The sequence below is a fragment of the Strix uralensis genome, chromosome 21 (assembly GCF_047716275.1).
Source record: "Strix uralensis isolate ZFMK-TIS-50842 chromosome 21, bStrUra1, whole genome shotgun sequence".
NCBI lineage: Eukaryota > Metazoa > Chordata > Aves > Strigiformes > Strigidae > Strix > Strix uralensis.
This window is the reverse complement of record NC_133992.1, coordinates 12,294,551-12,315,231: the sequence shown is the minus strand read 5'-3', so window position 1 is coordinate 12,315,231 and position 20,681 is coordinate 12,294,551. Positions and strand designations below refer to the sequence as shown.

General features: G+C 44.8%; 1 protein-coding gene across 3 annotated transcripts; it reads right to left on the bottom strand.

Moving 5' to 3' along the window:
* Window positions 1–555: 555 nt before the first annotated feature.
* GOLGA1 (golgin A1) lies at window positions 556–20,272 on the bottom strand. Of its 3 annotated transcripts, none has more exons than XM_074891473.1 (23): window positions 20,192–20,271; window positions 19,387–19,693; window positions 17,539–17,629; window positions 16,077–16,151; window positions 15,501–15,598; window positions 14,962–14,994; window positions 14,107–14,235; window positions 13,626–13,795; window positions 13,107–13,218; window positions 12,888–12,983; window positions 12,548–12,673; window positions 11,285–11,380; window positions 10,776–10,871; window positions 10,368–10,520; window positions 10,052–10,147; window positions 9,239–9,328; window positions 7,975–8,077; window positions 6,993–7,150; window positions 6,356–6,517; window positions 5,817–5,876; window positions 4,837–5,007; window positions 3,788–3,874; window positions 556–2,957 (listed from the first exon to the last, which is right to left on the bottom strand). In XM_074891473.1, the coding sequence occupies exons 2-23, from the start codon at window positions 19,519–19,521 to the stop codon at window positions 2,877–2,879; spliced, it is 2,418 nt and encodes an 805-aa protein (XP_074747574.1). In that variant the 5' UTR covers window positions 19,522–19,693; window positions 20,192–20,271; the 3' UTR covers window positions 556–2,876. The 3 variants fall into 3 exon arrangements, with proteins under 3 accessions (XP_074747574.1, XP_074747575.1, XP_074747576.1); XM_074891474.1 differs by having other exon boundaries at window positions 10,368–10,517; XM_074891475.1 differs by lacking the exons at window positions 556–2,957; window positions 3,788–3,874; window positions 4,837–5,007 and having other exon boundaries at window positions 5,817–5,944; window positions 20,192–20,272.
* Between the last annotated feature and the right edge of the window lie 409 nt (window positions 20,273–20,681).

Genomic DNA, 20,681 nt, shown 5'->3' with positions numbered 1-20,681 from the left:
GCCTGAATGCTCTTAACTCCACCTATTTATAGAATTTGTCCTCAAACCCGGCTGTGCTGGCTGGAGGGGGGCAGAACAAGCTCAGCTGTTCCATCCAGGCTTCCAGGGTGCAGTGAACATGACCCAGAGTCACCCGTGGTTTGAGTTTTAGGTTTGTGTCCATCCTAGAAAGTCAAGAAAATAGTTCAGAACTTCCTTCTGAGCTCCCCTCGCTCTGGGCGTTTGGCAGCAGCTGGCCCTGCTGAGAGACACTTCACAGAGGCAGAAGCACTCTGCCTCGTTCCTGGCAAAAATCCTGATGAGAAATCGGGCCTTAATTAGAGGGTGACACACCATTCTTAATTAGAGGGGTGACACACCATTCTTAATTAGAGGGGTGACACACCATTCTTAATTAGAGGGGTGACACACCATTCTTAATTAGAGGGGTGACACACCATTCTCCCCCGGGCAGAAAGTGGAGTTTGTTTCCTGCTTGAAAATTCTCTCGACTGTAAATAGCTCGAGCATCCCCCTGGAGAGAACCAGAACTATAAAGAGAGAGAAAGCAAGAGGAGGGGTTTGATCCAAAATGTATTGCACCACAAATTTCATAGTGTTTCATAATACAATCCATATTTACAGCATAGAAGAAATCCAATGGTCATAGAAAGGATTATGTATACCACTGTTCTTAGACGAGGGAAAGTGCATCAGCTTTTTAATATATGTATACACACCATTCTTGCTCTGACATCTAAAGAAAATTCAACACTTAAAAACTAGTTTTTGTGGTGAGTTGATCCTGTGTGAACTTTGGGATCTTAAACTGAAGTTGTGTTAGACTACATACTCACTAGGATTTGATTTTGTCACTCTGTTCAGGCTGCCTGTCCTGCTTTTCTTACTGTTCAGCAATAACCTTTCAAGCCAGGATCAGCATAAACCGATTAGTCATTCAGCAGGGTCAGCGTGAGGAGGGGAATCCTGTGCCTCGGCCTCGGGTCCCACAGAAATAGGCCAGGGCAAAGGGACAGCCTACAGGAAAAGACTTTGAAGAATAAAATCTTCCCAGAACCAACAGGGTTCTCCTGCCCATGCTTGGTTTCAGTAGAGAAACAATTGATATAAATCTACTTTTTGATTGTCTGTTTTCAAACAAGAGCGGAGTTGTGCTCTCCCCCCAGCCTCTCGATGCTGTCGTCGAGCGCCATGGATCAGGGTACTAAAGACTCTGGACAAGCTTCAGTGTACTAGGAAAACCAACAGGATTTTTTTAACTTCAAATAAATAAAGCCCAGCTCTAACCTGAGGGGCTGCAGCAGCTCCGACAGCCGCCAGGGGACCCTGGTCCTTACCCCGGCGTGAGGGGGCAGCTCCCGCGGCGCCCCCCGGCCTCGCCGCTGCCACCACCAGGCTCCTTCCGACCCGCAGCAACGCAGCCACAAACCTCAACAGGGACTGTGTCTCCACTAGAGCACAGGCTAAATTTTCTTGAGTATATTTAATAAAAGTATTGTTAGTAACACAAACCTCATTGTAAGAGAATTACCAGGAGTAGAGCCTGCTCATCGATCCCATACAAGTGTAGTTTTTTGAAAGTATGTCCCGTTTTTTTAAGAAGTCAGACTTGCTGCTGCTTCCTGTTTTCATCTAGATTTCACCGTGGTGTTAATAACTACGGGCAAAATTGTGCTTCCACTCTGTGAGGCAAGTGCCACCTTGGTCCCCTTTGCCTAAGGGGGAAGGAAAGCAAGCTGCTGGAACCAAGATTCATTCCTTAAGACTTGAGGTTTTTGGTTTTGAGGGTAAAATTCATGAGCAGCGTTTCTTTTACCATGTAGTTAGGAGGGAGTTAACAGCCCACTACATGTTCATAACAGTTTTTAAGCATCAGAATTTGTAAGTACAGAAAACCACAACCAGAGAGGCAGATACTGGTTATGAAGGTTCGTTGTTAGCAGACTTGGAAGAGAAAAATAAAAATCAAATTGTTTAGTACCAATATTCTTCACCCTTTGTCACTATTTTATTCTTTTTTAAATTAAAAGGTACTCTCAGTGTGCATTTACAATACCTGGAATTCAGCTTTAAAAATTTAAAATGGTTTACTACCCCGTCTTCCCAATGCTAACAACCTATGGTACAGGCTAATAGATTAGTTTTAAAGGCGACTGAGTATTAGGTACTATAATTAAGACCATTTTAAATATTATTTTTCTTTAAGAAAAGTAAAATCAGACAACTCTAAAGTTGTGCTCTCAAATTAAATAATCATCAACATGCAGCCTTCAGGACTGCAGGCCAGGATATATGCACCTTAAATTACACAGTGATATGAAAAAACGTGAACTATTAGTTATGTCAGTATAACAAGGCAAGGCAGATTTCTTTTTTGGTTAAAGCTCCTGCTCCTGTTCTTTGAGAGGCTTTTCCAACTGTCAGAAACTCAAGGCAGTACTGCCAACATTTTTTTCCCCACTGCTTGCTTTCCACGGCGAGACACGGAAGCTTTACTGGGCCCAGAGTTACTGAGCTCCGGCCCTCCCGGGCAGCAGCGGGGATCGCCACCGTACGCGACGGGGCACGGGCGGGAGGGAGGGAGGGAGGGAGGGCGACGGTACCTTTGGTGCCAAGAAATGAGACCGGTGAGCACAAGGAGCTGCCTTCCACCAAGGACCATCAAGACCACGGTCCCCGAATCCAACCCAGAAGAGGCGTTTTTCCATTTGTAGTGAAAATTTCTCCTTGCACAGTATTAGTTTTGTAAACAGTGTCAAAAGTTCTTGTACAAAATACTGCAATGACAGTGATTAAGACACACCTGAATTAGTGTGTTCAGCGTTCTTTTCACAGAAAAAAGTGGCTAGATGCTGACTGCCCATTTCCAGGTTCCCTTAAGGCCACGGTGTCCTTGGGCTCGAGATAGACGGCCGGATGCTGCCTTTGGGAGATGGCTTTGACCCGAACCACGACATCTAGGACAGGAGAGCACAACACACATTATGTGAGGTTCACACTTCTGAGAAGCTGAAGATTTGAAAAAGAAAGAACACAGAACATGGGCATCTCCCCACCATTCAGTGGAAAGAACTGTGTATAGAACAGAAGGCTGCAGACCAGACTGAAGAAGGGAAGGCAGCGCCATACAACCAAATCTGGAAGAGCAAGCACCCGTTTCTCACAAGTGAAGATTACACTTAGAGATATCCCTTTAAAATAATTACAGACTACACATCCACAGCCACTTAAACACAGCATCTTTAGTCAATCTAGTATTAAACTGTTCCCTGAACAAGACGGTCAGGAAGTCTCCCTGAGCTGCTCACCCCCTGAGCGCGCGCGCCCGGCGCCCTGAGCGGGCAGGGATGGACACGGGACCTGCAGGGAGCCGGGGCAGTGGTCGTGGGCTGGGGGGGTGGCCGGGGGCATGCAGGGCTCCGGGGCAGCCGAGAGAAGCAGATGTAGGCGTTGAAGCCCAACATCAAACGACAAACCAAGAATTCAGCTTCCTGCCTTTGAACACCCAACTGTACCCCAGCAAGGAGCTCCCAGCTTCCCTCCACAGGGGGTCTGCTGGGCAAAACTGCTGTTACTCCTTCTCTAAAGCACTGGAAAGTTGCTGCTTCCCTCACTGAAACGGACGATTTCCGATATGTGATTAGCTAATGTTTTAATAATAAATTACATTTATTATTGTAGCTAACATTTGGAAAAAGATACTTTTCATGATCTCCCAGCATCTAAGAATTTTCATTCCATCTGCTGGGAGTCCCGTTAGAGCCTACGAGTGGAACAGAACCCTTACCTTGTACTCCAAAGTTTCTTTAAGCATGTTTTCTTCCTCTTGTGAGAAATTCAGTAACACAGAAACAGCTTTAATTAGATGGAATGCCTGAAAGAAACCACAGTATTTTGTTGCCTGTGACGCTCTCAGGCTCTACATTCTGGACTATGGCGCAGCAGTTTTTCTGTAGGTTTGGTCACAGACTTTTTAGTCACAACTGCGAAGAGCAGACCAGCAGCCTTCCGATATCCCCACTTCCAATAGACTAGGAGGGCCTGTATCTTATTTCTTCTGTTTGTGTTTCCTGGCTTTCTGTTCTTTAACATTGGTTTGCATATTTGGGGGAAAGAAGACAGATGGGGAGCCTAGTTAGTGAGAACAGAGCAGCAGCTTGGCTCCTGTGGCATCCTAGTTTTTTTAAGCTTTGAGAAGTTGATCAAACCAGACTGTAGGCAGGAACAAATCATGCTGTCTTAAATACACACTGAAGTACATTAACTCTACAGTACTACTACTCTAAAGGGGGCACACAGTTCGGAGTTAGTAAAGGAGTCAAGCACTCAGGACACCGTGGAGTTGCACAATCATTTCTTGATCTTACCCAGCAACTTGCAATTAAGCAAAGTATTTTGTTGGTGTGACTTTTTTACCTTTGTCTTTCTTGACACAATGCGGAGAACATGAAGGAGCTCCAAATGCACAAGGAATTACCCCCTACAGACCAACAGCAGGTGGTTTCTTGGGGTTTTTTTGCTTTCTTAAACGTACAACCACTCCACTCTAATTACACACTCCACATGCTTTTTAGAGTAGTGCAGAGGGAATCTCTTTTAGCTCGAGATCTTTACTTCCAGACATAACTACCTCTTAAAAATTCACATTTCCCTTTCACGTAGTTCATAATAATCCGTACTTCCAAACATTATCACTGATTGCTATTTTGCTTCATTGTGCTCAACAACTGTTTAAGTGTAAAAGTATGGAATTGGCATAGAAGTTCCTTAGCAGGTAACAGGTGGCAGTTTCTAGAGAAAGAGACTTAGAAAGGAAAGGCCAGTGTACATCTTTACCTCAGATTCCCGGCAGGACATGAATTTTAGTACAACATGTTTAAGGTATTCAAAGTTTATCTCCCTGGAGTCATTTAAATCAGAGTTGTTTGTGACAGTCACAGAAGCATTAGGCACTTCAGAATTTGCTTTTTCACGTACTTCAGGTACCTCACTGTCAGGCCTTATTTTCTAGAAAAAGAAAAAGAGAAATACATTGTAGATTCTGTCTGCTCGACACCAGGAGAGGATCCGGGCCCAAGCTATCGAACACGGGGGGCTTGTATCCACCGGGTGGGTACAGCCTGGGCACCCCCAGGACAAGCTGCTCATCCTTCACGGGATCACAGCAGAGTGTCCTCCCCTCTCCCCAGGCTCCAGGACAGAAGCCAGCTGCTGTCAGCGTTATGTGTACATTACCCAAACCAGCACGAAATTGGCTCCATGGTAGAAACTATCACCTGATCGTTTTCTTTTACCACTAATCTGCTCTGGGCCTGTCAGACATGGGCTTTCTCCAAAACAGTTGTGAGCTCAGAACAAAAATAACAATTTTAAAACCTCTGCTGTTTTTTTTTTTTTTTAAATAGAAGAATTTTTTCTTGGAGAGGGATTAAAGGGGAGCTTTCCCTGAGGCAGACATCGCTCCCATGGTAAAACAGCTGAATGCAGCTAAGTAGCAATCAAACCTCAGTTGTTCACTCTGCAGAAATGTATTAAACGCCCCAGATTACCAAACACAGGTCTTCTGTGGCTAAAATTCTCCATTGCAAGGGCTGAGTGGTGATGGCTACCTGTCACACCATCCACTCAATAAATGATCCCGAATAATGTACTTCCTTAATTTAAGGGTTTACCAATCTGCCTGCAAACACAAGGAAACTGCAGACATTCCTAGTAAAAAAAATACACTCTAGCTAGCAGCTGAGATTTTGGAATGAGTAGTGCAAGTAACTGTCAGTAAACACCAGCTGAAGAGACTGAAAAACCATAACCCTTACCAGCTCTTTCTGGAGGGTTTTCTTGAGTTCTGTCATTCTTTGCTGTAGCTGCTTTATCACCTGCAAGCACAGCAAAGGACAGAGTTAACGCAGTGGTCATTGTCAGGACACAGCTGACCCGCAGGTATCTGGAAAAGTCCATGACAAACAAGTGTGAAGAATGAAGCAATCAGCTCTGCTGAAGCCCCCCAACACCTTGACTTTCCAGCTGCACACACCGCAGGCTGTGACAGGACACCTGGGCTTGCACGGGACAGCACACAAGGGCTCGGCAGGAAAACTGTAAGCTGTACCATTGGGTGCATCTTTCCTCCAAAATAGATGATTCCTACAATTCTGGCTGCAGTTTTTATCCGCTGTTGCTAGATCCTTGTGCAATCCAGAGAAAAATGAATTTACTCACAGAGTACTGGATTCAGATTGGATCTGCCATTTCGGTAAGCCTGGCCTCTTCAGGCTGCAGCATGGGCAGCACCAATTATTCAGTTTCATAATTAAAAGGGGAAAGACTAACAGCTGTTTCTGCTGTTTCAGCTCACCTTGTTTTTCTCAGCAATTTGCTGTTCCAGCTCTCTGTTATCCTTCTGGAGTTGAATGACGTCTGCAGCCGCCACCTCCCCATTCTGTTCCACCACGCGGGTTTCCAGAGAACGGGAGTGCTTGTTGTTCAAGGCTCTCATTGATTCCTCTAGCTCTGAAACCTATAAAAATGAAAAGAGTGGATTGGAGAGATATCACAACATTTACAGTCTGTGAACACCCCCCAGGGAGAAAGCCAGACTTCTTCTGGGTTGTTTTTTGGGGGGGTGGTGGTTGCTTTCTTAAACCAGAAAGCAGTAGTGGCCACCCAGCTGGCTACATCCCTCATTGCCCTCGTTGTTGCTTCTGGGTCTCACTGGATTCATAATGGTTCTTCTCAAGGTGTTTTATGAGTTAAATAAAATAGGGGTTTTCTTTCCTAAACCAGTCACAGATCTGACAGGAAACAGCTTTCTTTCGGAAGACAGGGAACAACAAATAGTGGTGGTGTCCAGGGCTGGTGTTGCAGTCACGAGCAGGTTGCCCGGGTGAACAGCTCCAGCAGCCACTGCCGGGCGTGACGGAGCCGGGGGGCTCCTGCACACCCACTCATCTCCCTGACGAGTCCCAACAGATCAGATTTGCAACCGCACTCACATTTTTCTCGTGTTCCCTGGCCAAGAGGCACTCCTGGATCTGCAACTTCAACTCATCAACTTCTTTCCTCGCCATTTCTTCTTTCTCCACGGCTCGGCTGTTACTTGCCTCTACGTCAGCCCGCAGCTGGCGCATCTGCAGCAACACAGCTTCGTGATCTGAGGAGGGAGAGACCTGCTTAGATCAGTCCACTGAACCAAAGGGCAGCTTAATTGTTTTTCTTAAACAAAGCAAGTTACAGTGACAGTAAATCCCAACCCTTTTTGTCTTGCTCTGTCTTTACAGACAGACAGACAGACAATGGAATTTAAGCCACCCAAGCTCAGGTGCACGTTTTTGCAAAGGAGCAGCCTAATTGTCTGAAACTCAGGGTGATTCTAATACTTAATTATCAATTAGCCCTGCTCCTAAAGACCCCCATCAAAAGTCTGTGTGGCTTGTGCTGGGACTGCACAGGCACACCTGGGGCTGAGCTGTGAGCACAAATGGCTACTGGCACATGGCTAGCTGGCCCAAAAGGCTACAGGCACATGGGCAGCCAACGGAACGGTGCAGCACAAGGCTCCAGCTTTGCTCCCTTCCTAAATAATGGCAAGACACAAGACAGACAGGGTGGGGTCAGGAACTGACCGAAGACGACTGCACTTCATGTTTTAGTGTGACTGTGGAGTATCGGTTTGATGAAGTAGCAGCTTTTGATCTGTACCATTTATTTCATGTTTTGCACAGAAGAATAATTTACAAAAAGAACAGCGAGATTTGTTATTTTATGGTGTATAAACATAAGACTTTGATTTAAAAAATTAGTTTTGTTTTTAAGGATGCAGTAGAGACTGTCCAATTGTTACTGAAGGATACAAGATTCTGACAATTCTAATAGATTAAACAGGGAAGAGAAATCTAGAATTACTACAATTTATCAGAACTGGAGACTGTACTTAGATAAAGCTCTCTGGGATACAGTAGGCTCATTCGGTCTAACCTTGACTGAGTTGGTTTAGTTCTTCCTTCTGTTTTAGAAGCATGTCACGTTTTTCATCAATCAGCTGGTCTTTTTCCTTTACTAAGGAAGCCAGATGTGAAACCTTCAAAGCAGGCAAGCAAACAAACAGAAGTCATTAAAGATATAAAAATAGAAAAGGGCACTGCAAGATTTCAACATACCTTAGAGGTTCAGAATTAATTTTTTTTTATGGGAAGGACAGGAGGAGAATTCTTGTATCAGTGACAAAGGCGGGGGCTGGTGCCTACAACTGGCCTGAGCTCCACGCTCGCCATTACACCACCTTGACAAAGTGGTTTGTGCAGTGTTACTGTCACGTGTCTGTGATCTCTCCAGAGACTCACAGGAGGCATCGCCTCTGCGAGGCCTAGCTTCTTACGAAGCACCGAGGTCAGCATGCTGCAGGAGCTCCAACACTCCCCTGTGCCACCGACAACCCCCCAGTGACCTGCAGGTGGCAGCTGTGCAACAGCCACCCCCGGAACCACAGACCACCAACACCCTCCCACTGACAGCACCACCAGGCAAGGTCTGCAGCAGACCCAGAAGAATAAAGAAACCAAAAGATGGGACTAAATTCAGTCAGACTTGCTCAGCTGGCAGTTCCCAGCTCAAGCAAACACGAGCTCAGATTACCCACCACAACCATTTTTAATAAGAGAAAACAAGACTACCTAGAATTTACATTTGGTTGCTGGATACAACCTCCTCCCTATGAGGCGATTTACGATTTCACAGCTGCTGTGCTTCAGAGGGACACAGCTGTGACAGAAGCCTGGCGAAGGACAACAACAGGACAAACAGGTTTCTTTAAAACAAACTGCAGCTGGTTCAGGCCGGCCGGCCACAGGGACTACACACCATCTTAAAGGGCTCTGAAATACCAGTCACCTTCACGCCGAGCTGCTGCCTCGTCTTCCCCTCACCTGTTCATATTGAATTTCCAAGCCCTGCTATAACTCTTAAGCCTACAAACTTATGAACATCCCAAACTTTGCAGTCAGCAGCATTTTACACTCTTCCAGTGGAGTAACTCGCCACGGTTGGTTACATCCCTGTGCAGGTATTTACAGAGACACCCTGAAACTTCAGGTTTACCAAGGCAACCACTGCTGCCTTGCACGCTGAGGATGTGATTCTGATTACTGTTCCTGACTGTTATGATAATTAAATCCAAACGCAGTCTGGTCTGTGCAAGGTGGGGAGCACCGAAATATATTTTAGACTGTCAGTATTAACCAACCTGCTGCTGTAATTCCTCTCTCTGTTTTCGTGCTTCTTCCAACGCTTTGGCAATTTCAACACTGACAGTCTCTCTGCTGCTCAATTCACTCTGCAAACCCAAAGTAATTCAGAGGTTACTTGAGACAACTAAAATCAGGTCAGTCTCTCATCTTTAAACCCAAATCTATTGGCATGGAATATATGGGTGTTCTGACACACCATGATTTACACTTCCAAATGAGAGTTACTGTTGTGTTTTACTGCTGCTGTCTGCACATGTAGGAGCAACACAGAACTGATGTAAGAGGCCAAACATATCCAATGCTTAAAAGGTCTTTTAGCTTGAAGTCTGTATTACAAAGAAGTAGCTCCTCCCCACAACTGATCTTTATTCCAATTGTGCGTCCAAGAGCAGCTACAGAAAAAACTTTCAATGATCTAAAATTACAGTCAAAAGACTGAATATAAGATGTAAATACCTGACCAACTTAAGTTTTTAACTTTTGTTTCGAATGCTATGAGTGGAATTTGATGTTGAACTATTCTGTATTCATTACTGCTAACAGGATTTAAGAGCTCTTCATGCCTGACAATACAGGAACGTGTTATTTCTGCCTGATTTAGGCAGACCCAAGCATTCTGTTTCAGAAAGGATCAGCCATCTGTAATGCTCCTCAAACGTGTTTCTGCTGAGGACCAAAGAGCATTTCCAGCTGTAAGTTCATGCAACCTGAACGTGTCTCTGAGCACTGAGAGTGCAACACCCTCTGCTGTTAACTGTTTCCCAAAGCTGCTGCTGCATTTAACCATCACTAACCAGAGAAGCCCTTACCTTTAGCCTGTTTAATTCAGACTCTTGTTTTTTTAAAGAGCTCTCATACTCTTCTCTGCTTCCATTGAGATTTTCATTTTCCTTTTCCAACTGGCTCTGTAAAATAAAGATTGCTTAAATACTAAGAAAAATTTATTCTAGTGCTTTGTTTAAACAATTAAACACATCAAATGCTTTGTTCCTATTTAGTTTCTCAACATATGAAATCTTCTAACGCTAGGAGTGCTGCATAAGAACATTCAGACAAGGTCTGCAAGCCACGTTAAAATCATTTTGTGAAGACTCACATGGCCCCCTGAACAGTTTCTGTACTTACGATCTTGTGCTGAGTAGCTGTTTTATCAAATTCCCAAGCTGCTTCCAGTGCAGCAATTTGAGACTCCAGCCCAGTAACTTTCTGATCGTACTGATGTTTCTCACTTAAAATCTGTTGCTGCAGTTTTCTTCTTTCATCCTCTAGATCAGTCTGCTTAAGAGAAATAAGAACACAACATTAATAAAATGGCATTTTGAAGCTCTGACAAGAATCGGACGCCATTCCATGAGACACATGCTCCAACTGAAGCAACACTATTCCTTGGGCAGCAGCGTCCCGTACTCACAGACAGACACCAGCTGAGGAGACAAACAGCAAGAACACACTTGAATAAGGAACAAGCACAGAGAAGTGAGTGTCTCTGGAGATGCTGAAGGCTGAGCTGGTCCCACCATGCTGGATACTCACCAACTTCTGGATCTTCAGATCCTGCTCAGCAGCTGCTTCTTCGCTCTTTTTCAATGCTTCTGTTGCAATCTGTAGTTTTTGTTCCAGTTCTTTATTCTAAAATACAACCATACATTAAACTCCTTATCCATTGGCATCTACATTATCAGAAAAAATGTACAGAATGGGGGATGACCCAGTAAGGTACGTTAAACCCACACGACCACAGAGAGACTGCCTACTTGACACATGCTGCTTTTAAGAACTCTTCACCACACCACTACCCCCAGCAGTGCTGCACTTCAGCTATTTGTTTCTTAGGATACGCACGAAATCCCCAACTCCATAACCCTCAGGCCCTTCTCCAGCACCAAAGGCGGGGAGGTGACCAGAGACATTGATCGATCAGACTAAATGTGAGATGCAGTCTCACCTCTGGCTGAGAGCACAAGTGCAGTGAGGGGAGGAGGTACAGGGCATAAAGAGGCTGGGAACAGAGGGAATTTGTAGTGAAATAAGAAAATACTTGCCTGTGTTTCCAACTGGTTCACAGCCTCAGCGTGATGCGTTCTGTCTGTTAGGACCTGCTGCCTGGTTTCATCCAGTTTCTGCTCTAGAGTAGCTTTCTGAAGATTACATTCAGATGAGGAACAGGAGGAAGGATGGACAAAGAGATAAGGTGGGGGTTTTAAATGAAGATTTTTCTTGTTATTTCATTAAGGTCAAACTAAAATGGAACAGTTATTTTGATGTGCAATACAGCTCTGCTCTTGGGAACCAGCAAGTTTGCTGGTACTGCACAGGGTCTCCATGGATCATGCTGCCCTGGGGGTGACATCATTAATATTAAGAACAGGAAGTTCACTGGCATCCTATCATGATCCAGGTGTAAACTCTGATCAGCAGCTAGGTCATAATTTTCTAACCCAGGCCAAGTTTAAGGGATTAAAAAAAATTTTTTTTTGCAAAGCTTAACTTCTCCTGCATCACAGCAAACACAAAAAGAAGGCAAAACATTCGCTACTTATGTTCGTTACTTTCCAAAACGTTTTAGTACCCCTACATGGACTTTAAACTGGTTCGAATTTACTAAGCCAAGTTTTTTTATCATAGCAACATGGAGTTGATGTGTCTTGTAGGCGGGCCTGACCAAGGAAGAGCATACCTGCCCTTGTCTCCCCAAGACCCAGCTGGGCAAACACTGCCCCAAGCCCATTCTGAACAGGAGCATCAGTGCTTGAGAAAGAGATCGAGAAGAAATGAGAGAAGGGGCATTAACCAAAGCAAAGTTCTTTTGGTTTTCAGCTGTTTCTCAACACTTCTGAGGCTCAAGCTGTCAATATACAACACTCTGTTTGTACACTTGTGTGCAAAACCAGTTCCCCTCCCTGTCCCAATGCTCTGCAAGTCATGCCAACAGAACACGAAGAACAGGAACAAGTGTTCACTGCTCTCTGTAAAGATTAACCAGTAAAACTTTCAAGCTGTTCTACCTCCTGTGGGGATGTTAAAAAGCTGCTTTTTTGCTTCCAAGCAGCCAGATGCGTTGCCTAAACAGACAATGCAGAAAGGCCAGTAGAGACATCAGTGCCATAGTGACATGAACAGGCTCAACGCAGTCACCGCACAACCCTGCCCAGCACAGACCACGTGCCAGCACACACTGACGGCACAAACGTGCCTGCATCACACCACCATACATTCTTTCCATGTGCGAGAAGCAAAGTATGTCCTAAAAAAAAAAAATAAAATCTAAGATTGCACTTTTAAGCAGTCTACAAACGTGTAGTTACCTCTTTGAGTAGCTCCTGAACATGTTCATCCCCTGAAAGATTTCTTTCTAGCTTTTTTTCCAAGGAAGACACTTTTTCCTGTAGTTGTTCAGTAAGTTTATTTCTCTCAGCAAATTCAAAAGTCATCTGTGAGAACAAGAAATCACAGAATCTTTTTTTGTAGCAAAGCTTTCAGCTAATCCATTGTGGTTTGACTATCAGAAGTGTCATTAGAAAAGTCTTATTTGAAAAGACAATATGATCCTAAAACACTTTCTACACACATTTCAAACTCTCAGTGCATTACCCAAATGTACACCTTTACACCAGCCAATAGCAGATGTATCTGAAAACACTTAACCTTTTGCTTGTGTTGTTCATATTCCACCTTCAGAGATTCATGCTCCACCTGTAACACTTCCAGTCTCTTCTCACAACCAGAACCAGCAACTCGCGCCTAAAAATTTTGAGAAATTACTTGCTTTGAAACTTCAACTTCCAAAACCACGTAACTGATATGTAATCTAACTTCTGCAGACAAGACATTCTTTGAATCAAATCTCACTTAACTGAAACTTACGTTTTGCAAGTCTACAGAAAGCTGCTGAATGACAGTTTGTAGCTCCTGTTCTCTTAACTCCAGAGCAGTGATCTTGTTTTCTGCATTTGTCTCAGCTGTCACTAGTTCATCTCTTCACAGAAAGAGAATAAAAAAAGGTGACACGCTGTTCCAGAAAAATAATCTTTAGCAGATAATTCCGCTGCTCATGAAAATGGACTAAGCAGCACCAAGATTTTCTTGTCCTAAACCCAGTCACTGCTTGATTATACATTTTCAAAAAAAAAAAAAAAAAGTAACAGTTAAGCATTCAAACTATGAAAAAAAGAAATCATAACAAGCTTGCAAAGCCCTACACAAGTACTACTTTAATTGGCTTGACAAGACATATAAACTTGGCATTCACATCCACATTGGCATTCCAGAAGCAATTACTCAGCCACCTCACCACATATACAAACTCTCCCAAAAAGACAGAGCTGGGCATGAAGTAAAAGTGACGGGGAACTGCCCCCCCTGCTCCTCATCAAACACCCGTACCTCTGTGCCTCCAGCTCCAAGCACCGCTGCTGCAGCTCCCCAAGATCCCTCCTCAGGCCCGATGACTCCTTGGTGGCGTCCTGGAGCACCTCTTTAGTGCGGGTTAGCTCTCGACTGCACACCTCTAGCTCCTGCTCTGTTTTGCTCAGAGATTCTTCCTTTTTCAAAAGCTGCATATTAGAACGTTATCTTTAACAATACAGATGACCCAGTAATACTGATAAAGCCTTCTCATTGAAACTTGTCTTTCTGATGAAGTTACGAGCTGAATTAAATGGGATAATAAATAACTCCCACAAAAGTCACTGTGGAAATGAACTATGTAACACTGTAGGCGTGTACCTACTGTTAGGATTTTGACACTGACCAAGACTGTATACAAGCATAAAGGCTAAAAAAATTACTGCAGAGCCACCACTAACTCGACATTGACAGAAATTTTAGGAAAGAAAAAAAGTAGTTTAAAATAATAAATTCTTACCATGTGTTTAACTTTGGCGATTTCCTGCTGTTGAAAGCCCTCCAGCTCATCAATTTCATCTCTTTTTTGAAAAAGGTTCAAACTCTGCTCCCTTATTTCTCGTAACTGTGTTTCAAGCATTTTTTTTTCCTGATAAATCAACAGAAACAAAAGGAATCCAAGAATATCTGTATGCTCATTGCAAATCAATAGGAGTGTCTTGCAGCTATAAGGCTCTCTGATGGTGCTACATGCAGAACTAGAAAAACTCTTCCACATTCATGTCACAGTAGGCAATGTGGAGCAAATCACTGAACTTCAAAAATCTCAAAAAAAAAAATCCATATTCATTACAATACAGCCAATGATCACCTAACGGAACTTTCAAAAACGGAGAGCAAGTGGTAGCATGTTTAATGTCTTCATAATCAGAGATACTTTAAAAGAGACTAAGTGAAACAGCTGAACAACTACAAGACTGAAATCCTGTATTAAAAAAATCCCTACCACATAGTTTCATTTATTTTATGAAGCTGATGACCTACTGCAAGACCTCAGACGAAGTCACTACCTCCTCCTGCATCCCAGCTGCCTCCTCTGTAACAAAAGAAACTATTGTTCCACCTTACAGAAGTACATCTTTCTCATCACAACCCGTCATTCTCTACTTCCCCACTGAAAAATAATTCCAGAAATATCTCCTGAAGCATTGGGGCTGGTAACAAAAGCAAATGTTTGGCCTCTCCCACTGAACAAAGATCAAATAATAAAAAGGGCTGAACAGAGTTGAGCTGTAGGAAGTGTGCAGGCTGGTGTTTACAAATACACAGACAGACATGTTAAAAAAAAAAAAAAAGCCAACCAAAGTTTAATTACCTTTTCAACATGACCCAGTTTTTCCATCCACTCCTGAACAAGAAAGGAGAAAAAAATCAAAATCAATTTGTAGACCTTCAAGGACAGCAATTATGGTAAAAAAAAAATAATATTGTATTGTTAACAGAGATACTAAATTGTCATAATGATTAAAAAATAATCAGCAAAAGAAAAGTAACAGCTAGTGTTTTAATATATAAAGGCTGAGGAATCATTTACTGAATACATAAGCTTTATGCAAGTAAAATGAAATAGAAGTGACAGCAGGTCTGCTGCAGTTGAACCTTAGCAAACACAAGTGCAAGCTTTACCTTTCATTAGAAATCGCTGTGGGCTCTTTTTAAAAGCAGTCAGAACAACGACAAGTCCTACACCATTTCTGGCATTTGAGCTCCACACTGCCTGCCTTCCTCAAGGCTGGCGTGCTACACACACACAATGCTGAACAGCTATTTTATTTAATGGCCGCACCTGCTTAAACCATCAAGGTCATGCCCTCAGATCCCCACAGTCAAAAGTTGAGTTCTTCAAGCTCTTACCTGGTCCTTTTTTTCTAAGGCCAAAGCCATTCCTTCAGCCATCTTGGCTCGACTGGCCTGGTGAGCTTCATTCTGCTCCTGGAACTTCCTCATGGAGGCTATCAACAGAGAATCACCAGCTATATTAAAAACTCATCTTTCGAAATTGCTTCTCAATTTTCTCTAAGTTATTTATAACTTTAAAGAGCAGCTTCTGCAAGTAATTAGCCCCATCTTGACTCTCCAGCACTAACACTGTGCCACTTCTTACCTCACACTGCTTGCACACTGGACAAATGCCAGAAATAACAGAAGATAGAAATACTGTTCCTTCCTGCGTTATAACAAAGGTCTCTCCTGCATGTTAGCCCCAAATTTGGCAAAAGGAGTACAACAACTACTTTGTTCAACAGCCAACACACTACTGCTGCTTTTTAAGCTGTAAATAAGGAAAAGAACTTGTGTTCTAAGTCTTCATCACCGAGAGGTGCACGGTTTGAAAGGAAATGATTAAAACACCCGTACATCAAACCCGTTTCCTTCCAACCGTAACAATTTTCAACTTAAAAACCAAAAAGGAAAAAGAGAAGTACGTACAATCCTGATGCTTTTCTAATGCATTTTCAAGCTTCTCTTTTATCTTCTGCAAGTTTCGGATCTGATCAGCATAATCTTGTGTGAGGAGGGAGAGGCACAGACCAGGAATAAACAGACATTGGGGAAGGAAATTTTTATAAAAAAAAAAAAAAAGAAAAAAAAAAAAGAAAAAAGGATGAGTGGAAAACGACAATGATTTTCTCAATCAGAAAATCATTCCTGCTGAGGAAAACTTGGGTGACCACAACAATGAACACAAGCAAATAGTTCTGCACTGACCCTTGGGAAAATGGTTGGTACAAACAGGAGGACCTGGCCTGGGTGTGCCAGTCACAAAGACGGGCAGTTCCGGAGCCTGCAGAACTATCCCCACTTTGACCTCACTCAGGAACAGCAACCTAATTAACCGAGGTGTCTCTCGCTGGGGGCGCGAGGATGGGGCAGTTCACAGCCACCTGCACCCTCGATCCACGCTGCTCGCTGCTCCAGCCACGCAGCGCCTCCGAGGCCGAGCTCCCGCCGGCCTGACGGCCTGGCTCCCTCGCCCCGCCGTGCCAGCCGAGCATAAGTGACACGGCAGGCAGGTACAAAAAGCCAAAACAGAATCCACACGCACCTTGGAGAAGTTTATACACAATGGAAAGGAGGAATTCCTTGCTGATTAGGCTGCTTGCACGAGTCTCTCAATACTTAGAGCTTTCCTCTCGCGCACTAAGCCCCAACCAGCACTTTTAAGTTTACCTTACACAAACAGGTGAACACTTTACCCTTCAAATCACAATGTGAAATCATCTCTGAATCCTATATTTTCTTGACTGAACAGGAGCCTGGTAAGTCTCCAGAATAAATTAAAATAATCCTGAGCTGACTATAACCTTTCCTTATTTTCCAAGGCCGCCTGTGAGCTTTGGGAAGCAGCAGCGTAACACTTTAGCCTATTCTGATCCACTCCACACGACAGGGATGGAGAGCAGGGTCAGAGCAGAGCCCTTACTACAGCTTTACAGAACAAGGTGTATCTTAGAAAGAAAAAAACCCTGAAGACTGTTTTATGTTGAATCCTTTGCTTTTTCTTCACTGCAAAGTTCACTTCTTTAAGGACAGCAGTGTGTTACTGGCAACATCAGAAAGCTCAGACCCTAAGAGAAACAAACCATTACGTATAGAGAATAAGTAAAATGAAAGTGGGGAAAGACACTATTTGAAGCATGGGGACAGAAAGCTATCCCAGCTGTTCAAACGAATCACATAAAATGTGTCATGAAATCAGCAGAAAAGTCAGTCATGTTTATAAAAAACCAGTTATGTTGGATGCTACCTAGATGACAATCAACGGGTTCTTACAAACCAATTTTCAAAAAAAAACCCATAAACCCACGTATTTTTAATAAATTAAAACACTTAAATTCAAAGGAAAATATGTTCTAAAGTAATAGGGTTTTATATGTATCAAGACACCTACCAGACAGCTTGACCTCCAGTTTTCGTATTTGTTCATTTCTTCTGAACAACTGGGATGAAAGATCCTCTCTAGAGCTGCTTCCATCAGAAGCCTTGGTAGAAAAACAACACTCGCATAACTTATAAAATTCAGAAAAACGTGATCCTGCCATATACTAACTCTATGATAATAAACACTATCTCACTTCAGAATAATGCTTCAGTTTTTCACATAAAAGGGAATGTTGTACTAGCACAGCAGAATGTGTAAAAAACGCTGAAGAAGAAAAACAGTAAGGGCTTAAATAGTCAGCTCTGCCACGCTGGCCTGTGCCATGAACACAACGCTTTTACAGGAAGCTCCAGCTGAAAACGATTTGTTCAAAACGGTCACTGAGGAGATGACAAAATAGAACGACTAAGGAGGGGGAAATCGGGCTCTGCAGTACAGGGTTCAGGATGGGTCAAAGCGAAAGTCTTTTGAAAAACTAAGTAGAAAAGAAACAGGAACGCTCTTCACATGGGACGAGCTCGCTTAAGCCCCGGCGCAGTAGTCTGTCCATGCAACGGCCTGTCCACGCAAAATCCACTGCATAACTGACTTAGGAGGCTCTCTGGGGCTTTTGGCTCATAAAAATCAATATTAAGATCAGTTAAATGAATATTGCTAAAACAACTAATTCTCAGAGGTTTTCTGAGAACTACTCAAGAATTCAGCTACCATCAATATTTGTTCTCTAAACTCGCAAGACAGTAAATGAAACGTCTACATGAGAATTTGTTAGGTGGAGAAAAATTTCAGAAATACACAAGACTAATAGATTTCCATTGTAAAACGTATTTAAACATTAGGGGCTCCAACTTTCTGCTTAAGAGAACCGGAATTTCAGCTGAGCTTCAGAAAAAATGAGTTAGAACTCAACTATGTAAATAACTTCTCCATTTTGCAGACAGCTAAACAAAACAACGAAGCGACTTGCTGCAAGACAGCGGGTGCTGTGGGCTCCAACGGCGGTGTGACACTGTGTCTTAATCCAGGTTTTCAAAAATATGATAGCCATCAAGGGGCAGCGGTGCCGGAGCATTACAGGGTTTCACTTAACCCATACGCTCCTGGAATTATACCGCTTGCTTAAGCAACACGTTATAATGAAAGAGAGTTTAAACCAGACATTGGAGGAACCGTGATCGTTTTGAGCGCAACAAGACTGCTCAGACGTACTCGGCAGTGACATAAACAACACGCTCGAGTAGGAGGAGTACCTGGAGGACAAGAGGTAAACGCAGGTCTGCAGCAAGAGGACAGCTAACCAGCTCGCTTTCCTGCTGCTTCAGTAATTAATTTCACAAATAGGTATCTTAGATGGTACTACAGCTTCAGTCAATATTTTACATCTGTTTAACAGTGTTCTGTATTGAGATAGCTTTGTAACCCATATTTACACGGGAATATAAGCCTCCTGGTAACTACTACAGTTAACACACAAACATTTTCTCTTCAGTATTCTTCTCTGTGAGGGTGGGGAGGCCCTGGCACAGGTTGCCCAGAGAAGCTGTGGCTGCCCCCTCCCTGGAAGGCTCAAGGCCAGGTTGGACAGGGCTTTGGGCAACCTGGGCTAGTGGAAGGTGTCCCTGCCTGGGGCAGGGGGGTGGGACTGGAACTGGATAGGCTTTAAGGTCCCTTCCAACCCAAACCATCCTGTGATTTAAGTTTATTCAAGCTAATGATTCATGTATGCATTAAGATGTACCCCTGCAAGGACACCACAATACATATTCAGCTCATACACCAGAGTTAAAGGGGTTGTCTGTAAAGTCATAAGAGAAACGCTGTAAGAGAAATCAAAGCTCAAAGCGAGGTGTGACTTACGAAGTCGTCTCCAGAGTCTGCTCCCACGGAGGTGATCGACTCCTTGCTGACAGACCTGGGTATCCTGGCGGCTCCTCCTGGTCTGGGAGCAATAGCTGCCTCTTCTGCGATCTTCTTCTTCAATTTCGCAAACATTTTACTGCTCTAGGGCACTGAAATATCCAGGTACTCTGAATGCCACTACCTCCAATATATTTAATACACTGACACTATTTAAAGCTTCGAGATGCTGAGATTTAATTTTGTGCCTCATCCACTGTTTTATTGCATTTCTAGTTCCATTACAGCCTTCGTAGCCTAACAGTACCTGCAAGTTAAAGACATATGGTTTCCACACTAAAAATTTCTACCCGTATTGAACATTTAAAGATAACTCAACGCTTTTTAATATCACACCCGTTATAAAACGCTCAGAGAGTCACCCAGAGCATAACCCTTTTAAAAAAAAAAAGCCTCAAACCAACCCAAATCGCGACAGCGTTCAGCGGCACGGCAGGGCCCCGCCGGGAGGGGCAGCGGCCGGGGCCGGCGCCCGTTGCGGGCGCCGTGGGCAGGGCGGCGGGGGGTGTCTCCGCAGCCCGGCCCGCACCCAAGAGCGAGGGCAGTTCGCGGCCGGTCCGTCCCCGGCGGGTCGCTCGGTCGGTCCCCGCCAGGCCGGTCCGCGGCGGCGGCTGCCCTGAGGCGGCCGGGGACTCGCCGCCGCTCCCCCGCGGCCCCCGGCCGAGCGCTGCGGCCCGGCCCTTCCCCGCCGCCCTCCGCGGTTCCCCGGCCCAGCCCCGTCCCGTCCCGCCGGGCCCCCCCTCACCGCCCATGGCCCGGCCCGGCGCCGCCGCTCCCCTGGCGCCGCTGACCCGGAAGTGCCGCGCAGCCGGAAGCGGCGGTGCCGCCGCGCAGGCGCAGTCGGGTGGGCCCGGCCCCGCTCCCCCCGCCCCTCCCGCCGCCAACCCCCGGACCGGACCAGCCGCCTCGTTACAAGCATTTGCCACAGTTTATTAATTGCAAACTCCTTCAACAGGGCCGGAAGGGTAAAGTAGTTCTGACAACAGCCAAGGAATACACGGAGGAAGGGGGGGGGGGGGGGCAGCAGCAGAGGCCTCCGCGGGGCCTGGAGCCGCCGCCGGCCCGGCCCGGCCCCCCCGCCAGGGGAACAACAAACGGCTCGTACACAACAAAACCGGAGGGAGACCGGGGAAGCGAGCGGCCGCCGACGGGAACAGAAGCGTACAGAAATCTGCGCGAAAGTCACGGGAAAAGGCAGCGGGGAGCGGGCCCGGCCGGGCGGGTGCTGCTCCTGA

What these genes read in the sequence shown, in the direction of transcription:
- GOLGA1 (XM_074891473.1), bottom strand. Translation starts at nt 19,521, where the DNA reads ATGTTTGCGAAATTGAAGAAGAAGATCGCAGAAGAGGCAGCTATTGCT. An exon ending in AACTGGGTCATGTTGAAAAG is followed by an intron (nt 14,236 to 14,961) that starts GTAATTAAACTT and finishes TTGATTTATCAG; the next exon opens with GAAAAAAAAATGCTTGAAAC. An exon ending in AAATTGCTGAGAAAAACAAG is followed by an intron (nt 5,877 to 6,355) that starts GTGAGCTGAAAC and finishes CTGTGCTTGCAG; the next exon opens with GTGATAAAGCAGCTACAGCA.